General features: G+C 32.7%; 1 protein-coding gene across 1 annotated transcript in view; it reads left to right on the top strand.

Moving 5' to 3' along the window:
* LOC138309256 (uncharacterized) overlaps positions 1–25262 on the top strand; it is a 36069-nt gene that overhangs the window by 1639 nt on the left and 9168 nt on the right. The window contains exons 2-9 of the mRNA XM_069250412.1: positions 8345–8597; positions 10020–10136; positions 10464–10583; positions 11056–11178; positions 11393–11515; positions 23080–23288; positions 23421–23466; positions 24672–24805. Of these exons, the coding sequence (XP_069106513.1) occupies positions 8345–8597; positions 10020–10136; positions 10464–10583; positions 11056–11178; positions 11393–11515; positions 23080–23288; positions 23421–23466; positions 24672–24805 (1125 nt within the window). The remainder of the gene's footprint in view (positions 1–8344; positions 8598–10019; positions 10137–10463; positions 10584–11055; positions 11179–11392; positions 11516–23079; positions 23289–23420; positions 23467–24671; positions 24806–25262) is intronic.

The following is a 25262-nucleotide window of genomic DNA, read 5'->3' on the forward strand; positions in this document are numbered from 1 at the left end:
TATACATGTAATTATAAAGATGATAGGATTAAAACAATCAAACAAAACATTAAATATTGACTTAAATGTGACAGAATCTTCTAAAGATGACATATAGAATGACCTCCTAATATCCATTGAACTCTTGTTTACAAGTACTTCAAGTACATCCAATATGTATACTGTGCTATTTTTCTATTTTTCGGGTCAATCCAAAATCCAAGATGGCCACCACAGCCGCCATCTTGAAAATACATTTTGAACTTCTTCTCAAGTTCTACTGGTGCGATTTGGCTGAAACTTGCATGAAATGATCCTGATATGGTCCTGACAAAGTGCTGTTACATCTCAAGTTGATCCCAAATTGACGATGGCTACTATGACACTATATCTAATTAGTTTCCTATATGATTATTGCCAAGGTAGTCAGATGACCGTTAAGGCCCTTGGGCCTCTTGTTGAATTATTTGGGCACGTTCAATGGTGATTTGTGATGTCACTAATGCAATGACCGAATTGATATTGACATGTTAAATAGTGATGAACAACTTCTTTTCAAAAAACTAGTATTCAGGTATCAAGGGTCTCTGTGGGGCTCCAGAAGGGTGCATGAAATGGGGCAAATGCATAATTATGCATAAATATGTTACGGCCGTCCAAAGGATATTGGCTTTTGATAATTTTTCACACTGCACGGATATCCAAGCTTGCCAGGCTTTCTTTTAGATTAACAAGGATCCTTTACAAAAATGTGCACACCTAATGCACACCATGATACAGATATCAATTATCACTTCCATTATTCATGTTTTATGTGACTAAGTTAACTTTAATTGTATGATCACATCTTCAGGACCCTAAGAAATACATGATTTTTGGGTGATTACATGTCAAACATAGTATATTGGTGATGAATAGGGTATGTGATGGCCTAGGTTTTGTTGTCCTGGAAGACTGAACAAGCACAAGGGCTCCTCTGTTAAATCTAGACCTATTTTATCTCATATTTCTATATCAGTTTTCATGTTCATACTATTTGTATTTTCTATGAATTCCTTTTGACCAAATCAGAAAAAAAGGAAACTGATAGTTAAATCAAATAGTGTATACGAGTGTCTCCCGAAAAGTTATTTACCGTGTATATATATATACAAGTATCTCCCCCAAGGTTATATACAGTGTATATATATATACAGTATATATATATATATATATATAATATATATACTTAAACTTTTAAAAGACATTGTGCATCAGTAGATATTAAGAATAAAAAATGTCAACACGGCATTCCTTTTCGCTAACGTTTTCAGGCCTTTCAGGCCATCTTCAGGCGATTGTTTATTTTACTTTAGCTTAGATACAAGATGACGTCATAGTAGCTGATGACGTCATAATAGACAATACTCGCAGGGGAGGTAACGGTATTGTCAGTAAATATCGGAGGTTTTTTTTAGCTCACCTGGCCCGAAGGGTCGGTGAGCTTATGTCATGGCGCGGCGTCCGTCGTCTGTCCGCCGTCGTCCGTCCGTCCGTCCGTCAACATTTCCTTTAAATCGCTACTTGTCATAGAGTTCTGGATGGATTGTAACCAAATTTGGCCACAAACATCCTTGGGGGAAGGGGAACAGAACTTGTATAAATTTTGGCTCTGACCCCCTGGGGGCAGGAGGGGCGGGGCCCAATAGGGGAAATAGAGGTAAATTCTGTAAATCGCTACTTGTCCTCAAGTTCTGCATGGATTGTAACCAAATTTGGCCAGAAACATCCTTGGGGGAAGGGGAACAGAACTTTTATAAATTTTGGCTTTGACCACAAGGGGGCAGGAGGGGGGGCCCAATAGGGGAAATAGAAGTAAATCCTATAAATCGCTACTTGTCCTAGAGTTCTGCATGGATTGTAACCAAATTTGGCCAGACACATTCTTGGGGGAAGGGGAACAGAACTTGTATAAATTTTGGCTCTTACCCCCAGGGGGCAGGAGGGGCAGGGCCCAATAGGGAAAATAGAGGTAAATTCTATAAATCGCTTCTTGTCCTAGAGTTCTGCATGGATTGTAACAAAATTTGGCCAGACACATCCTTGGGGGAAGGGGAACAGAACTTGTACAAATTTTGGCTCTAACCCCCCGGGGGCAGGAGGGGCACGGCCCAATAGGGAAAATAGAGGTAAATTCTATAAATCGCTACTTGTCCTAGAGTTCTGCATGGATTGTAACCAAATTTGGCCAGACACATCCTTGGGGGAAGGGGAACAGAACTTGTATAAATTTTGGCTCTGACCCCAAGGGGGCAGGAGGGGCGGGGCCAAATAGGGGAATAGCTAGAGGTAAATCCTATAAATCGCTACATGTACTTGTCCTAAAGTTCTGCATGGATTGTAACCAAATTTGGCCAGAAACATCCTTGGGGGAAGGGGAGCAGAACTTGTATAAATTTTGGCTCTGACCCCCCGGGGGCAGGAGGGGCGGGGTCCAATAGGGGATATAGAGGTAAATCCTATAAATCGCTACTTGTCATAGAGTTCTGCATGGATTGTAACCAAATTTGGCCAGACACATCCTTGGGGGAAGGGAAACAGAACTTGAATAAATTTTGGCTCTGACCCCAAGGGGGCAGGAGGGGCTGGGCCCAATAGGGGAAATAGAGGTAAATCCTATAAATCGCTACTTGTCCTAGAGTTCAGCATGGATTGTAACCAAATTTGGCCAGAAACATCCTTGGGGGAAGGGGAACAGAACTTGTTTTAATTTTGGCTTTGACCCCCCGGGTTAGGAGGGGCGGGGCCCTATAGGGGAAATAGAGGTAAATCCTATAAATCGCTACTTGTCCTAGAGTTCTGCATGGATTGTAACCAAATTTGACCAGAAACATCCTTGGGGGAAGAGGAACAGAACTTGTATAAATTTTGGCTCTGACTCCCCCCGGGGCAGGAGGGGTGGGGCCCAATATGGGAAATAGAGGTAAATCTGATAAATCGCTACTTGTCCTAGAGTTCTGCATGGATTGTAACCAAATTTGGCCAGAAAACATCCTTGGGGAAGGGGAACAGAACTTGTATAAATTTTGGCTCTGACACCCGGGGGGAGGAGGGGCAGGGCTCAATATGGGAAATAGCAGTAAATCCTAAATCGCTACTAGTCATATAGTTCTGCTTGGATTTTAACCAAATTTGGCCCAGAAACATCCTTGGGGTTAACAGAATTTGTGTTAATTTTGGCTTTGACCCCCTGGAGCAGAGTGGGGCCCAATAGGGGAATTAGAGGTAAATATTCAAATTCCTTCAGAAAAGAAACAATGAACCTGTATTCAGAACATTACTAGGCATTACAAACCAGGTGAGCGATACAGGCCCTCTGGGCCTCTTGTTTTTATTCTTAATATATAGTTATATACAGTGTTATACAGGGGATCATAGATAAATAGATAATAAAATAAAGAAATGTTCTATCCTAAGGATAGAATCCAACATTCCTTAGGAACTACTAGTAAATCATTGAGTCATCGACATAACTTAGGCGTATTTTCCCAGAGCCACCGCTACTAGCCTACCGCAGAACTGATAAGACCAAAAAATGTAAAAGACCTTGTAGTGAGCAGCAAACTTCCTCCTCTTGCTCCTGCACAAACGGGTTCATTCCAGACAATAAACGGTGCAAGATGTGTCCATACACAGCATTCACAAGAACACATTTGATTGTGCATATCAACAAAAGAGCATACAACATCCGCCCAGAATCTGACGTGTAAATCCCAGCAATGTCATTCTACCTCCTCTCGTAGTGAGGAAATTGCACCATGCCAATTCGTTGGGGAAACCGTTGGTTGGTCCACTCAACGTCAAATCAACAATCAACGCTGTCTATCAAAACAGAAAACAACTTGACCTGACTATCCGGTCTCCCCCAAGGTTATATATTACTTGTATATATATATATATATATAAATAAGGACTATATATACATTGACAAACAAGTGTATCTGGTATTACATATTTATTGACAAACACTAGAGTATCTGGTATTACATATACATTGACAAACACCAGGGTATCTGGTATTATTGACAACACATCTGGTATTACATATACATTGACAAACACTAGGTGTATCTGGTATTACATATACATTGACAAACAAGGTATCTGTTTACACCAGGGTATCTGGTATTACATATTTATTGACAAAACACTGAGTATCTGGTATTACATATACATTGACAAACACCAGGGTATCTGGTATAACATATACATTGCCAAACACTGGTGTATCTGGTATTACATTGCAAACAGGGTATCTATTACATATACATTGACAAACACCAGGTGTATCTGGTATTACATATACATTGGCAAACACCGGTGTATCTGGTATTACATATACATTGGTATTACAAACAAACGGTGTATCTGGTATTACATATACATTGACAAACACCAGTGTATCTGGTATTACATATACATTGACAAACACCAGTGTATCTGGTATTACATATACATTGGACAAACACACAGTGTATCTGGTATTACATATACATTGACAAAACTGTGTATCTGGTATTACATATACATTGGCAAACACCAGTGTATCTGGTATTACATATACAACGGTGTATCTGGTATTACATATACAAACACCCTGGTGTATCTGGTATTACATATACATTGACAAACACTGGTGTATCTGGTATTACATATACATTGACAAACACCGGTGTATCTGGTATTACATATACATTGGCAAACACGGTGTATCTGGTATTACATATACATTGACAAACACCAGTGTATCTGGTATTACATATACATTGACAAACCAGTGTATCTGGTATTACATATACATTGACAAACACTGGTGTATCTGGTATATACATAGACAAACACATCTGGTATTACATATTACATTGACAAACAACGGGTATCTGGTGTATTACATATACATTAGCAAACACCATGGTGTATCTGGTATTACATATACATTGGCAAACAACGTGGTGTATCTGGTATTACATATATACATTGACAAACACCAGTGTATCTGGTATTACATATCATTGGCATACACCATGTATATTACATATACACGCAAACACATTGACAAACAACATTGGTGTGTATCTGGTATTACATATACATTGACAAACACCTGGTGTATCTGGTATTACATATACATTGACAAACACAATGGTGTATCTGGTATTACATATACATTGCAAACACCAGTGTATCTGGTATTGTATACTGGTATTACATATACATTGGCAAACACTGGTGTATCTGGTATTACATATACATTTGACAAACACCCCCAGTGTATCTGGTATTACATATACATTGGCAAAACCACAGTGTATCTGGTATTACATATACATTGACCAAACACAGTGTATCTGGTATTACATATACATTGACAAACACCAGGGTATCTGGTATTACATATACATTGACAAAACACCTGGTGTATCTGGTATTACATATACATTGGACAAACACCAGTGTATCTGGTATTACATATACATTGACAAACACTGGTGTATCTGGTATTACATATACATTGGACAAACACAGTGTATCTGGTATTACATATACATTGACAAACACCTAGTGTATCTGGTATTACATATACATTGACAAACACAGTGTATCTGGTATTACATATACATCTGGTATTACATATACATTGGACAAACACCAGTGTATCTGGTATTACATATACATTGACAAAACACCAGGTGTATCTGGTATTACATATACATTGACAAACACTGGTGTAGTGTATCTGGTATTACATATACATTGGCAAACACAGGTGTATCTGGTATTACATATACATTGACAAACACTGGTGTATCTGGTATTTACATATACATTGACAAAACACATTGTACATCTGGTATCTGGTATTACATATACATTGACAAACACTGGTGTATCTGGTATTACATATACATGGACAAACATGGTGTAGCTGGTAATCTACTTTATACATTGACAAACACTTAGTGTATTGGTAATACATATACACTGGACAAACAACGGTGTATCTGGTATTACATATACATTGACAAACACAGTGTATCTGGTATTACATATACATTGGACAAACACTAGAGTATCTGGTATTACATATACATTGGCAAACAACCAGTGTTATGGTATTACATATACATTGACAAATCACCAGTGTATTCTGGTACATATTACATTGGCAAACACTAGTGTATCTGGTATTTACATATACATTGACAAACACCACTGGTGTATCTGGTATTAAATATACATTGGAAACAAACATACCGTGTATCTGGTATTACATATACATTGACAAACACAGTGTATCTGGTATTACATATACATTGGCAAACAACCGGTGTAATCTTGGTATTACATATACAGTGTATAGTATTACATTGCACTGGCAAACCACCAGTGTATCTGGTATTACATATACATTGGGACAAACACCAGGGTATCTGGTATTTACATATACATTGACAAAAATCACCCATGGTGTATCTGGTATTACATATTTATTGACAAACACTAGAGTATCTGGTATTACATATACATTGACAAACACCAGGGTATCTGGTATTACATATACATTGACAAACACTGGTGTATCTGGTATTACATATACATTGACAAACACTGGTGTATCTGGTATTACATATACATTGACAAACACCAGTGTATCTGGTATTACATATACATTGACAAACACCAGTGTATCTGGTATTACATATACATTGACAAACACCAGTGTATCTGGTATTACATATACATTGACAAACACTGGTGTATCTGGTATTACATATACATTGACAAACACCAGTGTATCTGGTATTACATATACATTGACAAACACTGGTGTATCTGGTATTACATATACATTGACAAACACTGGTGTATCTGGTATTACATATACATTGGACAAAACAAACTGGTGTATCTGGTATTACATATACATTGACAAACACCAGGGTATCTGGTATTACATATTTACATTGACATAACACTGGTGTATCTGGTATTACATATACATTGACCAAAACAACTAGGGTATCTGGTATACATATAACACTGGCAAACACTGGTGAGTATCTGGTATTACATATACATTGACAACACCGGTGTATCTGGTATTACATACAACATTTACAAAAAAGGTGTATACTGGTATTACATATACATTGACAAACACTAGTGTATCTGGTATTACACATATACATTGCACAAACACCAGTGTATCTGGTATTACATACTACATTGTGCAAACACCAGTGTATCTTGGTATTACATATACATTGGCACACTAAACAACTGGTGTATCTGGTATTACATATACATTGGTCATACTAACTGGTGTATCTGGTATTACATATACATTGACAAACACACTGGTGTATCTTGTAATCGCATATACATTGGCATACACCGGTGTATCTGGCATTACTTATACATTGGCAATTAACGGTGTATCTGGTATTACATATACATTGACAAACACTGGTGTATCTGGTATTACATATACATTGACAAACAAACAGTGTATCTGGATCTTGGTATTACATATACACTGACTCAAACAACGGTGTATCTGGTATATTACATATACATTGACACCAAACTCACATGGATCTGGTATTACATATACATTTGCAAATACAAATACAGTGTATCACCCTGGGTATATACATATTACACATTCTGACAACATTGATGTATCTGGTATTACATCATACATTGACCAAACACATGGGTGTATCTGGTATTACATATACATTGACAAACACGGGGTGTATCTGGTTATTACTTATATCAATTGGACAATCCAAGTAGAGTATCTGGGTATTTACATATTACATTGCACTCAACAACACACTGTATCTCGGTCATTATATTTACATTGACAAAATCACTGGGTGTATCTGGTATTACATTCTACTTCTAGGTATACAAGTATCTGGTATTACATATTACAGCAAACATAAACAATGAACACATATAGACACACATAGATATCTGGTAAATATACAGATAAACTATTGATTTAACAAATTATACTTTGAGATGTATATATAATTACAGAGGTATATTTTGTATATATTATGTAATGTATCTTTTCTGATAAAAATCTACCGGTCAAAATTATATGGTAATTTCAGGTAATTTGCATACATTTCACGGTTAGCAACATCATCAGCATGCAAGGCACACCTAATCTGTCACATACTTATATTACCAAATAAGGAAATGTATCATTGCAGGCACATTCAGGGATGTAATATAAGGTGAGCATACCAGGTGAGAGAGAGTTTTTACCGTACACACAATCACGTCTGATAATTTATTGTTTTCCTTTTAGTCGTTAAGCTCGATGGATCAACAGTTTGAGATCAAGATTGAGCGGTCCATTTCAACAGACAAATCAGATGTACTAGAAGAACTTGTATCTCTACTGAAGAAGCTACTGGACTACTGTGTGGTGCATTGTCTATCCTGTGGCTGTATCCCTCTACCACAACAAACAGGCAGTCTCATACACGACAGCTACGAAATGATCCTGCTGGAAAATGAGAGACAGGCTGTTGGCAATCTCCTTTACTATCTCGAACATGGTAATGTAATATTGACAAGTTCATTAGAAGCTTTAAAGCCAGCTGTGAATGTTAAAGCCAGCTGTGAATGTAATTGAAATCTATTTTAAAACTTTTGATCTTTGGGTATTTTTGGACCATGTTGATTTTTGTCATTAGACTTACATTTATAATTAAAGATTATTATTGATTTTAATTTTCAGCTCACCTGGCCCAAAGGGCTGGTGAGCTTAATTATGTCAAGGTGCGGCGTCCGTTGTCCATCCGTACGTCAACATTTGCTTTAAATCACTACTTATCATAGAGTTTTGCATGGATTGTAACCAAATTTGGTCTGAAACATATCCTTGGGGGAAGGGTAAGAGAGTTTTGTATAGATTTTGGCTCTGACACCCCCCCTCCCCCCGGGGCAGGGGCCCAATAGGGGAAATAGATGTAAAATTTTTAAATCGCTACTTGTCATACAGTTCTGCATGGAATGTAACCAAATTTGGCCAGAAACATCCATAGGGGAGGGGGAACAGATCTAGAGTTTCATATAAATTTTGGCTCTGTCCCGGAGCAGAAAGAATGGTTCCAATGATCCTGTAATCAGAACATTACTTGGCATTACAATAACCAGGTGAGCAATACAGGCCCTCTAGCTGGGAATACCTTGTTAAATGTTTGTAACAACTCTATCTATGAGAATTTCTTGGGCTAATGAGAATTCCCTGGGAATCTTGTTAAATGTTTGTAACAACTCTATATGAGAATTCCCTGGGAATCTTGTTAAATGTTTGTTACAACTCTATGAGAATTCCTTGGGCTAATGAGAATTCCCTGGGAATCTTGTTAAATGTTTGTTTACAACTCTATGAGAATTCCTTGGGCTAATGAGAATTCCCTGGGAATCTTGTTAAATGTTTGTAACAACTCTGTATGAGAATTTTTCTGGGCTCCTTGTTAAATATTTGTAACAATGTAACTCTATATGAAAATTCGTGGCTCCTTGTTAAATATTTGTTTTGTTTTATTTGACAGAGGGTGAGCCTGTGTTGACAGATGAACATGTGCAGGCCCTCAGTATACTGGCATTCTCTGACAATGTGGAACTGCGTTAAATATTTGTTTTGTTTTATTTGACAGAGGGTGAGCCTGTGTTGACAGAAGAACATGTGCAGGCCCTCAGTATACTGGCATTCTCTGACAATGTGGAACTGTGTTAAATATTTGTTTTGTTTTATCTGACAGAGGGTGAGCCTGTGTTGACAGAAGAACATGTGCAGGCCCTCAGTATACTGGCATTCTCTGACAATGTGGAACTGTGTTAAATATTTGTTTTGTTTTATTTGACAGAGGGTGAGCCTGTGTTGACAGAAGAACATGTGCAGGCCCTCAGTATACTGGCATTCTCTGACAATGTGGAACTGTGTTAAATATTTGTTTTGTTTTATTTGACAGAGGGTGAGCCTGTGTTGACAGAAGAACATGTGCAGGCCCTCAGTATACTGGCATTCTCTGACAATGTGGAACTACAAAAATCAGCTGCTCTGTGTTTTACTGAAATCAGTGAAAGATGTAAGTTTAAGTTGTGTAGCAAACATTTGACTGGCTAAACCAAATAGTATCTGTGTCTAGAAAGGTCAGCCATTTCTGACTATTTTAATATGCATAAATGTGTTATTTCCACCTTTATACCTGAATAATTCCTGAAAAATGCAATTAAAAATAATAAGTTTGTAAAAAACTGAAAATGATATTAGTATGCAATCAATTTATACCTTCAAGGTTACTTTCAACAAGTTATTTCTGAGTTTGTTCACTTATCTGTAAACAAAATATTATAAATGCAAAAGCCATGCAAATTGTTAAACTATAAAGCAAATCAATGAATTTTCTCCTCAGCCAAATCTCCACTGACCACTGGTGTTGCAAAACCGTTAGTCCAGCTTCTCAAGTCTAAAGACATCCAAGTACATAAACTGGCAACATTAGCCCTGAGTAACTTCACCTTATGTGGGCCAGGTTAGTATAGTTATCTCCCCTGACAACATAAGCCCTGCATAACTTCCCCTTGTGTGGGTCAGGTTAGTACAGTTATGTTCCCTGACAATGTAAGCCCTCAGTAACTTCCTCTTGTGTGGGCCAGGTTGGTACAGTTATCTCCCCTGACAGCATACCACCCTGAGTAACTTCCCCCCCAGTGTGGACCAGGCTAGTACAGTTATCTCCCTTGGCAACATAAGTTCTGAGTAACTTCCCCTTGTGTGGCCTAGGTTAGTACAGTCATGTCCCCTGACAACATAAGCCCTGAGTAACTTCCCCTTGTGGGGGCCTGGTTGGTACAGTTATCTCCCCTGACAACATAAGCCCTGAGTAACTTCCCCTTGTGTGGCCTAGGTTAGTACAGTCATGTCCCCTGACAACATTTGCCCTGAGTAACTTCAATAGGAGACACTCTCACAATACACTGTGTGTGTTTATTTGTCTGTTGTAGCCTCTAACAAAGAAACGATTGGGAGATGTGGAGGTATACAGGCCCTAGTGTGTCTGCTACAATCCACCAATGTAGACGTACAATGTAACACAGCAGGATGTATCACAACGCTAGCTACAACAGGTAAATATAGTGCATAAAAAACTTCTCTGAAAGTTAGCATTCGAAACTATTTATTGCGAATGTTTCTGTTATAATATATGATATCTTCTAGTCAGACAGGATTCAATATAACTTTACTGTATATTAACATTTAGCTGTACAGACTGGGATGTGATTACCTCTGGTTACCTCCTTTTCTCTATCCTTTAGTCTGATTATTAACTCTCCTTTACAGAGACCAATAAACAACAGATATTTGAGGAGGGAGCTATTCATCCTTTACTCAAGCTAATGAGGTCACAAGATGTCCGAGTACAGAGGAATGCTGCCGGTGCTGTGTTAAATCTGACTCACCTTCGTAAGTAATCTCAACATCTGTTAGTAACCTTCCCTTAACAGTGTAATATTGACCCACAAATATGTCTGTATATAAAATTGAAATATTGACCCACAAATATGTCTGTATATAAAATTGAAATATTGACCCACAAATATGTCTGTATATAAAATTGAAATATTGACCCACAAATATGTCTGTATATAAAATTGAAATATTGACCCACAAATATGTCTGTATATAAAATTGAAATATTGACCCACAAATATGTCTGTATATAAAATTGAAATATTGACCCACAAATATGTCTGTATATAAAATTGTAATATTGACCCACTAATATGTATGTATATAAAATTGAAATATTGACCCACAAATATGTCTGTATAGAAAATTGAAATATTGACCCACAAATATGTCTGTATAGAAAATTGAAATATTGACCCACAAATATGTCTGTATAGAAAATTGAAATATTGACCCACAAATATGTCTGTATAGAAAATTGAAATATTGACCCACAAATATGTCTGTACAGAAAATTGAAATATTGACCCACAAATATGTCTGTATATAAAATTGAAATATTGACCCACAAATATGTCTGTATAGAAAATTGAAATATTGACCCACAAATATGTCTGTATAGAAAATTGAAATATTGACCCACAAATATGTCTGTATATAAAATTGAAATATTGACCCACAAATATGTCTGTATAGAAAATTGAAATATTGACCCACAAATATGTCTGTATATAAAATTGAAATATTGACCCACAAATATGTCTGTATAGAAAATTGAAATATTGACCCACAAAAATATGTCTGACCCACAAATATAGAAAATTGAAATATTGACCCACAAATACATGTATGTCTGTATAGAAAATTGAAATATTGACCCACAAATATGTCTGTATATAAAATTGAAATATGGATCGACCCACAAATATGTCTGTATAGAAAATTGAAATATTGACCCACAAATATGTCTGTATATAAAATTGAAATATTGACCCACAAATATGTCTGTATAGAAAATTGAAATATTGACCCACAAATATGTCTGTATATAAAATTGAAATATTGACCCACAAATATGTCTGTATATAAAATTGAAATATTGACCCACAAATATGTCTGTATAGAAAATTGAAATATTGACCCACAAATATGTCTGTATATAAAATTGAAATATGGATCGACCCACAAATATGTCTGTATAGAAAATTGAAATATGGATCGACCCACAAATATGTCTGTATAGAAAATTGAAATATTGACCCACAAATATGTCTGTATAGAAAATTGAAATATTGACCCACAAATATGTCTGTATAGAAAATTGAAATATTGACCCACAAATATGTCTGTATAGAAAATTGAAATATGGATCGACCCACAAATATGTCTGTATAGAAAATTGAAATATTGACCCACAAATATGTCTGTATAGAAAATTGAAATATTGACCCACAAATACATGTATGTCTGTATAGAAAATTGAAATATTGACCCACAAATACATGTATGTCTGTATAGAAAATTGAAATATTGACCCACAAATATGTCTGTATATAAAATTGAAATATGGATCGACCCACAAATATGTCTGTATAGAAAATTGAAATATTGACCCACAAATATGTCTGTATATAAAATTGAAATATTGACCCACAAATATGTCTGTATATAAAATTGAAATATTGACCCACAAATATGTCTGTATAGAAAATTGAAATATTGACCCACAAATATGTCTGTATATAAAATTGAAATATTGACCCACAAATATGTCTGTATATAAAATTGAAATATTCACCCACACTGTATATAAAATTGAAATATTGACCCACAAATATGTCTGTATATAAAATTGAAATATTGACCCCACACTGTATATAAAATTGAAATATTGACCCACAAATATGTCTGTATATAAAATTGAAATATTGACCCACAAATATGTCTGTATAGAAAATTGAAATATTGACCCACAAATATGTCTGTATAGAAAATTGAAATATTGACCCACAAATATGTCTGTATAGAAAATTGAAATATTGACCCACAAATATGTCTGTATAGAAAATTGAAATATTGACCCACAAATATGTCTGTATAGAAAATTGAAATATTGACCCACAAATATGTCTGTATAGAAAATTGAAATATTGACCCACAAATATGTCTGTATAGAAAATTGAAATATTGACCCACAAATATGTCTGTATAGAAAATTGAAATATTGACCCACAAATATGTCTGTATAGAAAATTGAAATATTGACCCACTAATATGTCTGTATATAAAATTGAAATATTGACCCACAAATATGTCTGTATAGAAAATTGAAATATTGACCCACAAATATGTCTGTATAGAAAATTGAAATATTGACCCACAAATATGTCTGTATAGAAAATTGAAATATTGACCCACAAATATGTCTGTATAGAAAATTGAAATATTGACCCACAAATATGTCTGTATATAAAATTGAAATATTGACCCACAAATATGTCTGTATAGAAAATTGAAATATTGACCCACAAATATGTCTGTATAGAAAATTGAAATATTGACCCACAAAATTATGTCTGTATAGAAAATTGAAATATTGACCCACAAATATGTCTGTATAGAAATTGTATATGACACAAATATGTTGTAACTATAGAAATATTGACCCACAAATATGTCTGTATATAAAATTGAAATATTGACCCACAAATATGTCTGTATATAAAATTGAAATATTGACCCACAAATATGTCTGTATAGAAAATTGAAATATTGACCCACAAATATGTCTGTATAAAAATTGAAATATTGACCCACAAATATGTCTGTATAAAAATTGAAATATTGACCCACAAATATGTCTGTATAGAAAATTGAAATATTGACCCACAAATATGTCTGTATAGAAAATTGAAATATTGACCCACAAATATGTCTGTATATAAAATTGAAATATTGAGCCACAAATATGTCTGTATAGAAAATTGAAATATTGACCCACTAATATGTCTGTATAGAAAATTGAAATATTGACCCACACAAATATGTCTGTATAGAAAATTGAAATATTGACCCACAAATAATGTCTGTATAGAAAATTGAAATATTGACCCACAAATATGTCTGTATATAAAATTGAAATATTGACCCACAAATATGTCTGTATAGAAAATTGAAATATTGACCCACAAATATGTCTGTATATAAAATTGAAATATTGACCCACAAATATGTCTGTATATAAAATTGAAATATTGACCCACAAATATGTCTGTATAAAAATTGAAATATTACCCACAATATGTTGATATAAAATTGAAATATTGACCCACAAATATGTCTGTATATAAAATTGAAATATTGACCCACAAATATGTCTGTATAGAAAATTGAAATATTGACCCACAAATATGTCTGTATAGAAAATTGAAATATTGACCCACAAATATGTCTGTATATAAAATTGAAATATTGACCCACAAATATGTCTGTATAGAAAATTGAAATATTGACCCACAAATATGTCTGTATAGAAAATTGAAATATTGACCCACATAAAACTGTATAAAATTGAAATATTGACCCACAAATATGTCTGTATAGAAAATTGAAATATTGACCCACAAATATGTCTGTATAGAAAATTGAAATATTGACCCACAAATATGTCTGTATAGAAAATTGAAATATTGACCCACAAATATGTCTGTATAGAAAATTGAAATATTGACCCACAAATATGTCTGTATATAAAATTGAAATATTGACCCACAAATATGTCTGTATAGAAAATTGAAATATTGACCCACAAATATGTCTGTATATAAAATTGAAATATTGACCCACAAATATGTCTGTATAGAAAATTGAAATATTGACCCACAAATATGTCTGTATAGAAAATTGAAATATTGACCCACAAATATGTCTGTATAGAAAATTGAAATATTGACCCACAAATATGTCTGTATAGAAAATTGAAATATTGACCCACAAATATGTCTGTATAGAAAATTGAAATATTGACCCACAAATATGTCTGTATAGAAAATTGAAATATTGACCCACAAATATGTCTGTATATAAAATTGAAATATTGACCCACAAATATGTCTGTATAGAAAATTGAAATATTGACCCACAAATATGTCTGTATAGAAAATTGAAATATTGACCCACAAATACATGTATGTCTGTATAGAAAATTGAAATATTGACCCACAAATATGTCTGTATAAAAATTGAAATATTGACCCACAAATATGTCTGTATAAAAATTGAAATATTGACCCCACAAATATGTCTGTATAAAAATTGAAATATTGACCCACAAATATGTCTGTATAGAAAATTGAAATATTGACCCACAAATATGTCTGTATAGAAAATTGAAATATTGACCCACAAATATGTCTGTATAGAAAATTGAAATATTGACCCACAAATATGTCTGTATAAAATGAATTGAAATATTGAAAATTGAAAACAAATATGTCTGTATAGAAAATTGAAATATTGACCCACAAATATGTCTGTATATAAAATTGAAATATTGACCCACAAATATGTCTGTATATAAAATTGAAATATTGACCCACAAATATGTCTGTATAGAAAATTGAAATATTGACCCACAAATATGTCTGTATATAAAATTGAAATATTGACCCAAAATATTGACCCACAAATATGTCTGTATAGAAAATTGAAATATTGACCCACAAATATGTCTGTATATAAAATTGAAATATTGACCCACAAATATGTCTGTATAGAAAATTGAAATATTGACCCACAAATATGTCTGTATAGAAAATTGTCTGTATAGAAAATTGAAATATTGACCCACAAATATGTCTGTATATAAAATTGAAATATTGACCCACAAATATGTCTGTATAGAAAATTGAAATATTGACCCACAAATATGTCTGTATAGAAAATTGAAATATTGACCCACAAATATGTCTGTATAGAAAATTGAAATATTGACCCACAAATATGTCTGTATAGAAAATTGAAATATTGACCCACAAATATGTCTGTATAGAAAATTGAAATATTGACCCACAAATATGTCTGTATAGAAAATTGAAATATTGACCCACAAATATGTCTGTATAGAAAATTGAAATATTGACCCACAAATATGTCTGTATATAAAATTGAAATATTGACCCACAAATATGTCTGTATAGAAAATTGAAATATTGACCCACAAATATGTCTGTATATAAAATTGAAATATTGACCCACAAATATGTCTGTATATAAAATTGAAATATTGACCCACAAATACATGTATGTCTGTATAGAAAATTGAAATATTGACCCACAAAATAAATGTCTGTATTTGTAGAAAATTGAAATATTGACCCACAAATATGTCTGTATAGAAAATTGAAATATTGACCCACAAATATGTCTGTATAGAAAATTGAAATATTGACCCACAAATATGTCTGTATAGAAAATTGAAATATTGACCCACAAATATGTCTGTATAGAAAATTGAAATATTGACCCACAAATATGTCTGTATAGAAAATTGAAATATTGACCCACAAATATGTCTGTATAGAAAATTGAAATATTGACCCACAAATATGTCTGTATAGAAAATTGAAATATTGACCCACAAATATGTCTGTATAGAAAATTGAAATATTGACCCACAAATATGTCTGTATAGAAAATTGAAATATTGACCCACAAATACATGTATGTCTGTATAGAAAATTGAAATATTGACCCACAAATATGTCTGTATAGAAAATTGAAATATTGACCCACAAATATGTCTGTATAGAAAATTGAAATATGATTGACCCACAAATATGTCTGTATAGAAAATTGAAATATTGACCCACAAATATGTCTGTATATAAAATTGAAATATTGACCCACAAATATGTCTGTATAGAAAATTGAAATATTGACCCACAAATATGTCTGTATAGAAAATTGAAATATTGACCCACAAATATGTCTGTATAGAAAATTGAAATATTGACCCACAAATATGTCTGTATAGAAAATTGAAATATTGACCCACAAATATGTCTGTATATAAAATTGAAATATTGACCCACAAATATGTCTGTATAGAAAATTGAAATATTGACCCACAAATATGTCTGTATATAAAATTGAAATATTGACCCACAAATATGTCTGTATATAAAATTGAAATATTGACCCACAAATATGTCTGTATAGAAAATTGAAATATTGACCCACAAATATGTCTGTATAGAAAATTGAAATATTGACCCACAAATATGTCTGTATAGAAAATTGAAATATTGACCCACAAATATGTCTGTATAGAAAATTGAAATATTGACCCACAAATATGTCTGTATATAAAATTGAAATATTGACCCACAAATATGTCTGTATAGAAAATTGAAATATTGACCCACAAATATGTCTGTATATAAAATTGAAATATTGACCCACAAATATGTCTGTATATAAAATTGAAATATTGACCCACAAATATGTCTGTATAGAAAATTGAAATATTGACCCACAAATATGTCTGTATAGAAAATTGAAATATTGACCCACAAATATGTCTGTATAGAAAATTTGAAATATTGACCCACAAATATGTCTGTATATAAAATTGAAATATTGACCCACAAATATGTCTGTATATAAAATTGAAATATTGACCCACAAATATGTCTGTATAGAAAATTGAAATATTGACCCACAAATATGTCTGTATATAAAATTGAAATATTGACCCACAAATATGTCTGTATAGAAAATTGAAATATTGACCCACAAATATGTCTGTATATAAAATTGAAATATTGACCCACAAATATGTCTGTATAGAAAATTGAAATATTGACCCACAAATATGTCTGTATAGAAAATTGAAATATTGACCCACAAATATGTCTGTATAGAAAATTGAAATATTGACCCACAAATATGTCTGTATAGAAAATTGAAATATTGACCCACAAATATGTCTGTATAGAAAATTGAAATATTGACCCACAAATATGTCTGTATAGAAAATTGAAATATTGACCCACAAATATGTCTGTATAGAAAATTGAAATATTGACCCACAAATATGTCTGTATAGAAAATTGAAATATTGACCCACAAATATGTCTGTATAGAAAATTGAAATATTGACCCACAAATATGTCTGTATAGAAAATTGAAATATTGACCCACAAATATGTCTGTATAGAAAATTGAAATATTGACCCACAAATATGTCTGTATAGAAAATTGAAATATTGACCCACAAATATGTCTGATATAGAAAATTGAAATATTGACCCACAAATATGTCTGTATAGAAAATTGAAATATTGACCCACAAATATGTCTGTATAGAAAAATTGAAATATTGACCCACAAATATGTCTGTATATAAAATTGAAATATTGACCCACAAATATGTCTGTATAGAAAATTGAAATATTGACCCACAAATATGTCTGTATAGAAAATTGAAATATTGACCCACAAATATGTCTGTATAGAAAATTGAAATATTGACCCACAAATATGTCTGTATAGAAAATTGAAATATTGACCCACAAATATGTCTGTATAGAAAATTGAAATATTGACCCACAAATATGTCTGTATAGAAAATTGAAATATGGATCGACCCACAAATATGTCTGTATATAAAATTGAAATATTGACCCACAAATATGTCTGTATATAAAATTGAAATATTGACCCACAAATATGTCTGTATAAAAATTGAAATATTGACCCACAAATATGTCTGTATAGAAAATTGAAATATTGACCCACAAATATGTCTGTATAGAAAATTGAAATATTGACCCACAAATATGTCTGTATAGAAAATTGAAAATTGACCCACAAATATGTCTGTATAGAAAATTGAAATATTGACCCACAAATATGTCTGTATAGAAAATTGAAATATTGACCCACAAATATGTCTGTATAGAAAATTGAAATATTGACCCACAAAATATGTCTGTATAGAAAATTGAAATATTGACCCACAAATATGTCTGTATAGAAATTGAAATATTGACCCACAAATATGTCTGTATAGAAAATTGAAATATTGACCCACAAATATGTCTGTAAGAAATGAAATATGTCTATTAGAAAAATTGAAATATTGACCCACAAATATGTCTGTATAGAAAATTGAAATATTGACCCACAAATATGTCTGTATAGAAAATTGAAATATTGACCCACAAATATGTCTGTATAGAAAATTGAAATATTGACCCACAAATATGTCTGTATATAAAATTGAAATATTGACCCACAAATATGTCTGTATAGAAAATTGAAATATTGACCACAAATATGTCTGTATAGAAAATTGAAATATTGACCCACAAAATATGTCTGTATATAAAATTGAAATATTGACCCACAAATATGTCTGTATAGAAAATTGAAATATTGACCACACAAATATGTCTGTATATAAAATTGAAATATTGACCCACAAATATGTCTGTATAGAAAATTGAAATATTGACCCACAAATATGTCTGTATAAAATTGAAATATTAGTAAAAATTGAAATATTGACCCACAAATATGTCTGTATAGAAAATTGAAATATTGACCCACAAATATGTCTGTATAAAAATTGAAATATTGCAAATATTCTGATGACCACAAATATGTCTGTATAGAAAATTGAAATATTGACCCACAAATATGTCTGTATAGAAAATTGAAATATTGACCCACAAATATGTCTGTATAGAAAATTGAAATATTGACCCACAAATATGTCTGTATATAAAATTGAAATATTGACCCACAAATATGTCTGTATAGAAAATTGAAATATTGACCCACAAATATGTCTGTATAGAAAATTGAAATATTGACCCACAAATATGTCTGTATATAAAATTGAAATATTGACCCACAAATATGTCTGTATAATGAAAATTGAAATATTGACCCACAAATATGTCTGTATATAAAATTGAAATATTGACCCACAAATATGTCTGTATATAAAATTGAAATATTGACCCACAAATATGTCTGTATAGAAAATTGAAATATTGACCCACAAATATGTCTGTATATAAAATTGAAATATTGACCCACAAATATGTCTGTATAGAAAATTGAAATATTGACCCACAAATACATGTATGTCTGTATAGAAAATTGAAATATTGACCCACAAATATGTCTGTATAGAAAATTGAAATATTGACCCACAAATATGTCTGTATAGAAAATTGAAATATTGACCCACAAATATGTCTGTATAGAAAATTGAAATATTGACCCACAAATATGTCTGTATAGAAAATTGAAATATTGACCCACAAATATGTCTGTATAGAAAATTGAAATATTGACCCACAAATATGTCTGTATAGAAAATTGAAATATTGACCCACAAATATGTCTGTATAGAAAATTGAAATATTGACCCACAAATATGTCTGTATATGAAAATTGAAATATTGAGCACAAATATGTCTGTATAGAAAATTGAAAATATTGACCCACAAATATGTCTAGAGAAATTGAAAATATTGACCCACAAATATGTCTGTATAAAATTGAAATATTGACCCACAAATATGTCTGTATAGAAAATTGAAATATTGACCCACAAATATGTCTGTATAGAAAATTGAAATATTGACCCACAAATATGTCTGTATAGAAAATTGAAATATTGACCCACAAATATGTCTGTATATAAAATTGAAATATTGACCCACAAATATGTCTGTATATAAAATTGAAATATTGACCCACAAATATGTCTGTATAGAAAATTGAAATATTGACCCACAAATATGTCTGTATAGAAAATTGAAATATTGACCCACAAATACATGTATGTCTGTATAGAAAATTGAAATATTGACCCACAAATATGTCTGTATATAAAATTGAAATATGGATCGACCCACAAATATGTCTGTATAGAAAATTGAAATATTGACCCACAAATATGTCTGTATATAAAATTGAAATATTGACCCACAAATATGTCTGTATAGAAAATTGAAATATTGACCCACAAATACATGTATGTCTGTATAGAAAATTGAAATATTGACCCACAAATTGTGTGTATATAAAATTGAAATATTGATCGACCCACAAATATGTCTGTATAGAAAATTGAAATATTGACCCACAAATATGTCTGTATAGAAAATTGAAATATTGACCCACAAATATGTCTGTATATAAAATTGAAATATTGACCCACAAATATGTCTGTATAGAAAATTGAAATATTGACCCACAAATATGTCTGTATATAAAATTGAAATATTGACCCACAAATATGTCTGTATATAAAATTGAAATATGGATCGACCCACAAATATGTCTGTATATAAAATTGAAATATGGATCGACCCACAAATATGTCTGTATATAAAATTGAAATATTGACCCACAAATATGTCTGTATATAAAATTGAAAAATTTACCCACAAATATGTCTGTATAGAAAATTGAAATATTAACCCACAAATATGTCTGTATAAAAATTGAAATATTGACCCACTAATATGTCTGTATATAAAATTGAAATATTGACCCACAAATATGTCTGTATAGAAAATTGAAATATTGACCCACAAATATGTCTGTATATAAAATTTAAATATTGACCCACAAATATGCCAGTATAGAAAATTGAAATATTGACCCACAAATATGTCTGTATATAAAATTGAAATATTGACCCACAAATATGTCTGTATAGAAAATTGAAATATTGACCCACATGTCTGTATATAAAATTGAAATATTGACCCAAAATATGTCTGTATAGAAAATTGAAATATTGACCCACAAATATGTCTGTATATAAAATTGAAATATTGACCCACAAATATGTCTGTATAGAAAATTGAAATATTGACCCACAAATATGTCTGTATATAAAATTGAAATATTGACCCACAAATATGTCTGTATAGAAAATTGAAATATTGACCCACAAATATGTCTGTATAGAAAATTGAAATATTGACCCACAAATATGGCTGTTTAGAAAATTGAAATATTGACCCACAAATCTGGCTGTTTAGAAAACTGAAATATATGCCCACAAATATGTCTGTTTATAAAATTGAAATATATGACCCACAAATATGTCTGTATAGAAAATTGAAATATTGACCCACAAATATGCCAGTATAGAAAATTGAAATATTTACCCACAAATATGTGTGTATAGAAAATTGAAATATTGACCCACAAATATGTGTGTATAGAAAATTGAAATATTGACCCACAAATATGTCTGTATAGAAAATTGAAATATTTACCTACAAATATGTGTGTATAGAAAATTGAAATATTGACCCACAAATATGTCTGTATAGAAAATTTAAATATTTACCCACACATATGTCCGTGTAGAAAACTGAAATATTGACCCAAAAATATGGCTTTATAGAAAACTGTGTAATATTGAGTCCACAAATTGAAAGGGCTGAATTAGTTCTCAAGTGTTGAGGTTTCATTAGTTCTCAAGTGTTGAGGTTTCAGTCTCCATTTATCACTTATAACAGAAAACCACAGGAACAGCTTGGTGGAGGAAGGCGTGATCCCGACCTTAGTTGACCTTCTCCAGTGTCCTGACCAGGATGTTCAGTACTACAGCGCCGCTTCACTCAGTAATATCGCCGTCAACGAAAAACACCGAGCCATGATGGTGGCTCTCGGTCACACAGATGTTATAAGGAATCTCATCAAACTTGTGTCTGCTAACGTGGAGAAGGTCAGTTCAAAGGTCAAATGTGATGAAAAGTCAGAAGCTGAAACATTCTTATTTTGAAAATAGTTTCTGAATTATGAAAATTGTATTCAATGATGAATATAATGCTTACAGAATTTGATGATTTGTTTGTAGGTGCAGTGTCAGGCATGTCTAGCTTTGAGAAATCTAGCATCTGACGGTAAGTTTAAGGACCCAGGTCACTTAAAATTATAACAAAGGCGACAGTTGTTATGGAATCATATTGCATGTACGATGGATACAATACTGTTGTTATTTATCACACAGTTGTAAAAGATGGGATAGGGGCGTTAATACAACTTTAACTTCTCAGAAGAAGGGAGGGATGGTTTTAGGGGGAGGGGCGCTAATTGTGATAAGTACAGTATATATTTGTGTTCACCCACTTTTAGTTCATCTGGCCCAAAGGGTCGGTGAGCTTATGTCATGGTGCGGAGTTCTTTGTCTGTCCCTCCGTCATCATTCCCTTTCAATCACTACTAGTCTTTGAGTTCTCCATGGATTCTAACCAAATTTGGCCAGAAACATTGATGGTGGAAGGGAAACAGAGTTTGTATAAATTTGACTCTGACCCCCCAGGGGCAGGACGACGTGCGGGGCCCAATAGGGGAAATTGAGGAAAATCTTTTGAATCGCTGCTAGTCATACAGTACTGCATGGATTTGGTCAAAAACATCCTTGGGGGAAGGGAAACAGAGTTTATATAAATTTTGGCTCTGACTCCACTCCACCCCCTCCCCCCCAAATCGGGTGGGGCCCAATAGGGGAAATAAAGGTAAATCCTTTAAATCGCTACTAGTCATATATATAGTTCTGTGTCAATCGTAACCAAATTTGGTCAAGAAACATCCTTGGAGGAAGGGGAACAGAATTTGGGTAAATTTTGGCTTTCACCCCTAGGAGCAGAAAGAATAGGGCCCAAAAGAGGAATTAAGAGTTAAATATTCAAATTCCTTCAGAAAAGAAACAATGAAACATGTATTCAGAACAGTAACTTTGCTAATAGAACACAACCAAGCCACATGTATATACTGTGAGGGAATGTGCTTTTCAGGTGAAAAAATGTGTTAATTTAGTTAATTTAGAGCTTATTTATAAGTACAGATCAGCTCACCAGAACATGACCCTGTATAGAATGTTGTCAGATCCTCTATGACACAAAGCGAGAATTTAGGATTATTTGTTTTAATAAGATTTTTGCAGTTGTATGTTAACTCGTATATATTGAAAAAGTTAAAGTCACTGTTGACCAATCGAACGCTTTATCAATATACTGGTAAGCCTAGTTTAGGGTTCACAAAACAACATGAAGAGATTAATAGACTGTCTGGACACTTAGAACTTTAACCTTTTTATCATTTTTAGGTAACAATCAATCGCTGATTGTGAAATTTGGTGCGTTACCACGGTTACAAAAAATATTACGGACAGGCCACAAAGATACACTGGTGGCAGCTGTGGCATGCCTCCGCAACCTGTCTATACATCGAGCCAACGAGGTATGAAACATTTCTAACAACTTCAAAATAATTTGTTGATTTATTTGTTCTTATTGATAATTGAACTTGAACATTTTGTTTTGATTTTTGTGAGGATTTTTAGAACATTTTAGAGAATATTTTTTGCTACAAAAATAAATGGTGAAAGGAAAAGAAACATTTTTATTTATATTAGATATGCTCCGATTTTCCCCATTCTTATTCTTATTATGACGTTAATATCATTGTGACATCACAATTGTCGTGCCAGCCATCACGGAAAACGGCTGTCACGTGGAAGGCAATATTTAGCATATTGACTTGATGTTTCCATTTTTAGAAACACCAAGTCAATATTCCCTATTGTTACGTCACATGCGAGTCAATATTCCTATTGTGATATTATGACTGTCACAATACCCTGACATCAAGTTCTTCGGGAAGATGTAGTCGAGCCATTCTCTATGTTACTAAGCAT

Source organism: Argopecten irradians, chromosome 15, assembly GCF_041381155.1.
Source record: "Argopecten irradians isolate NY chromosome 15, Ai_NY, whole genome shotgun sequence".
Lineage (NCBI taxonomy): Eukaryota > Metazoa > Mollusca > Bivalvia > Pectinida > Pectinidae > Argopecten > Argopecten irradians.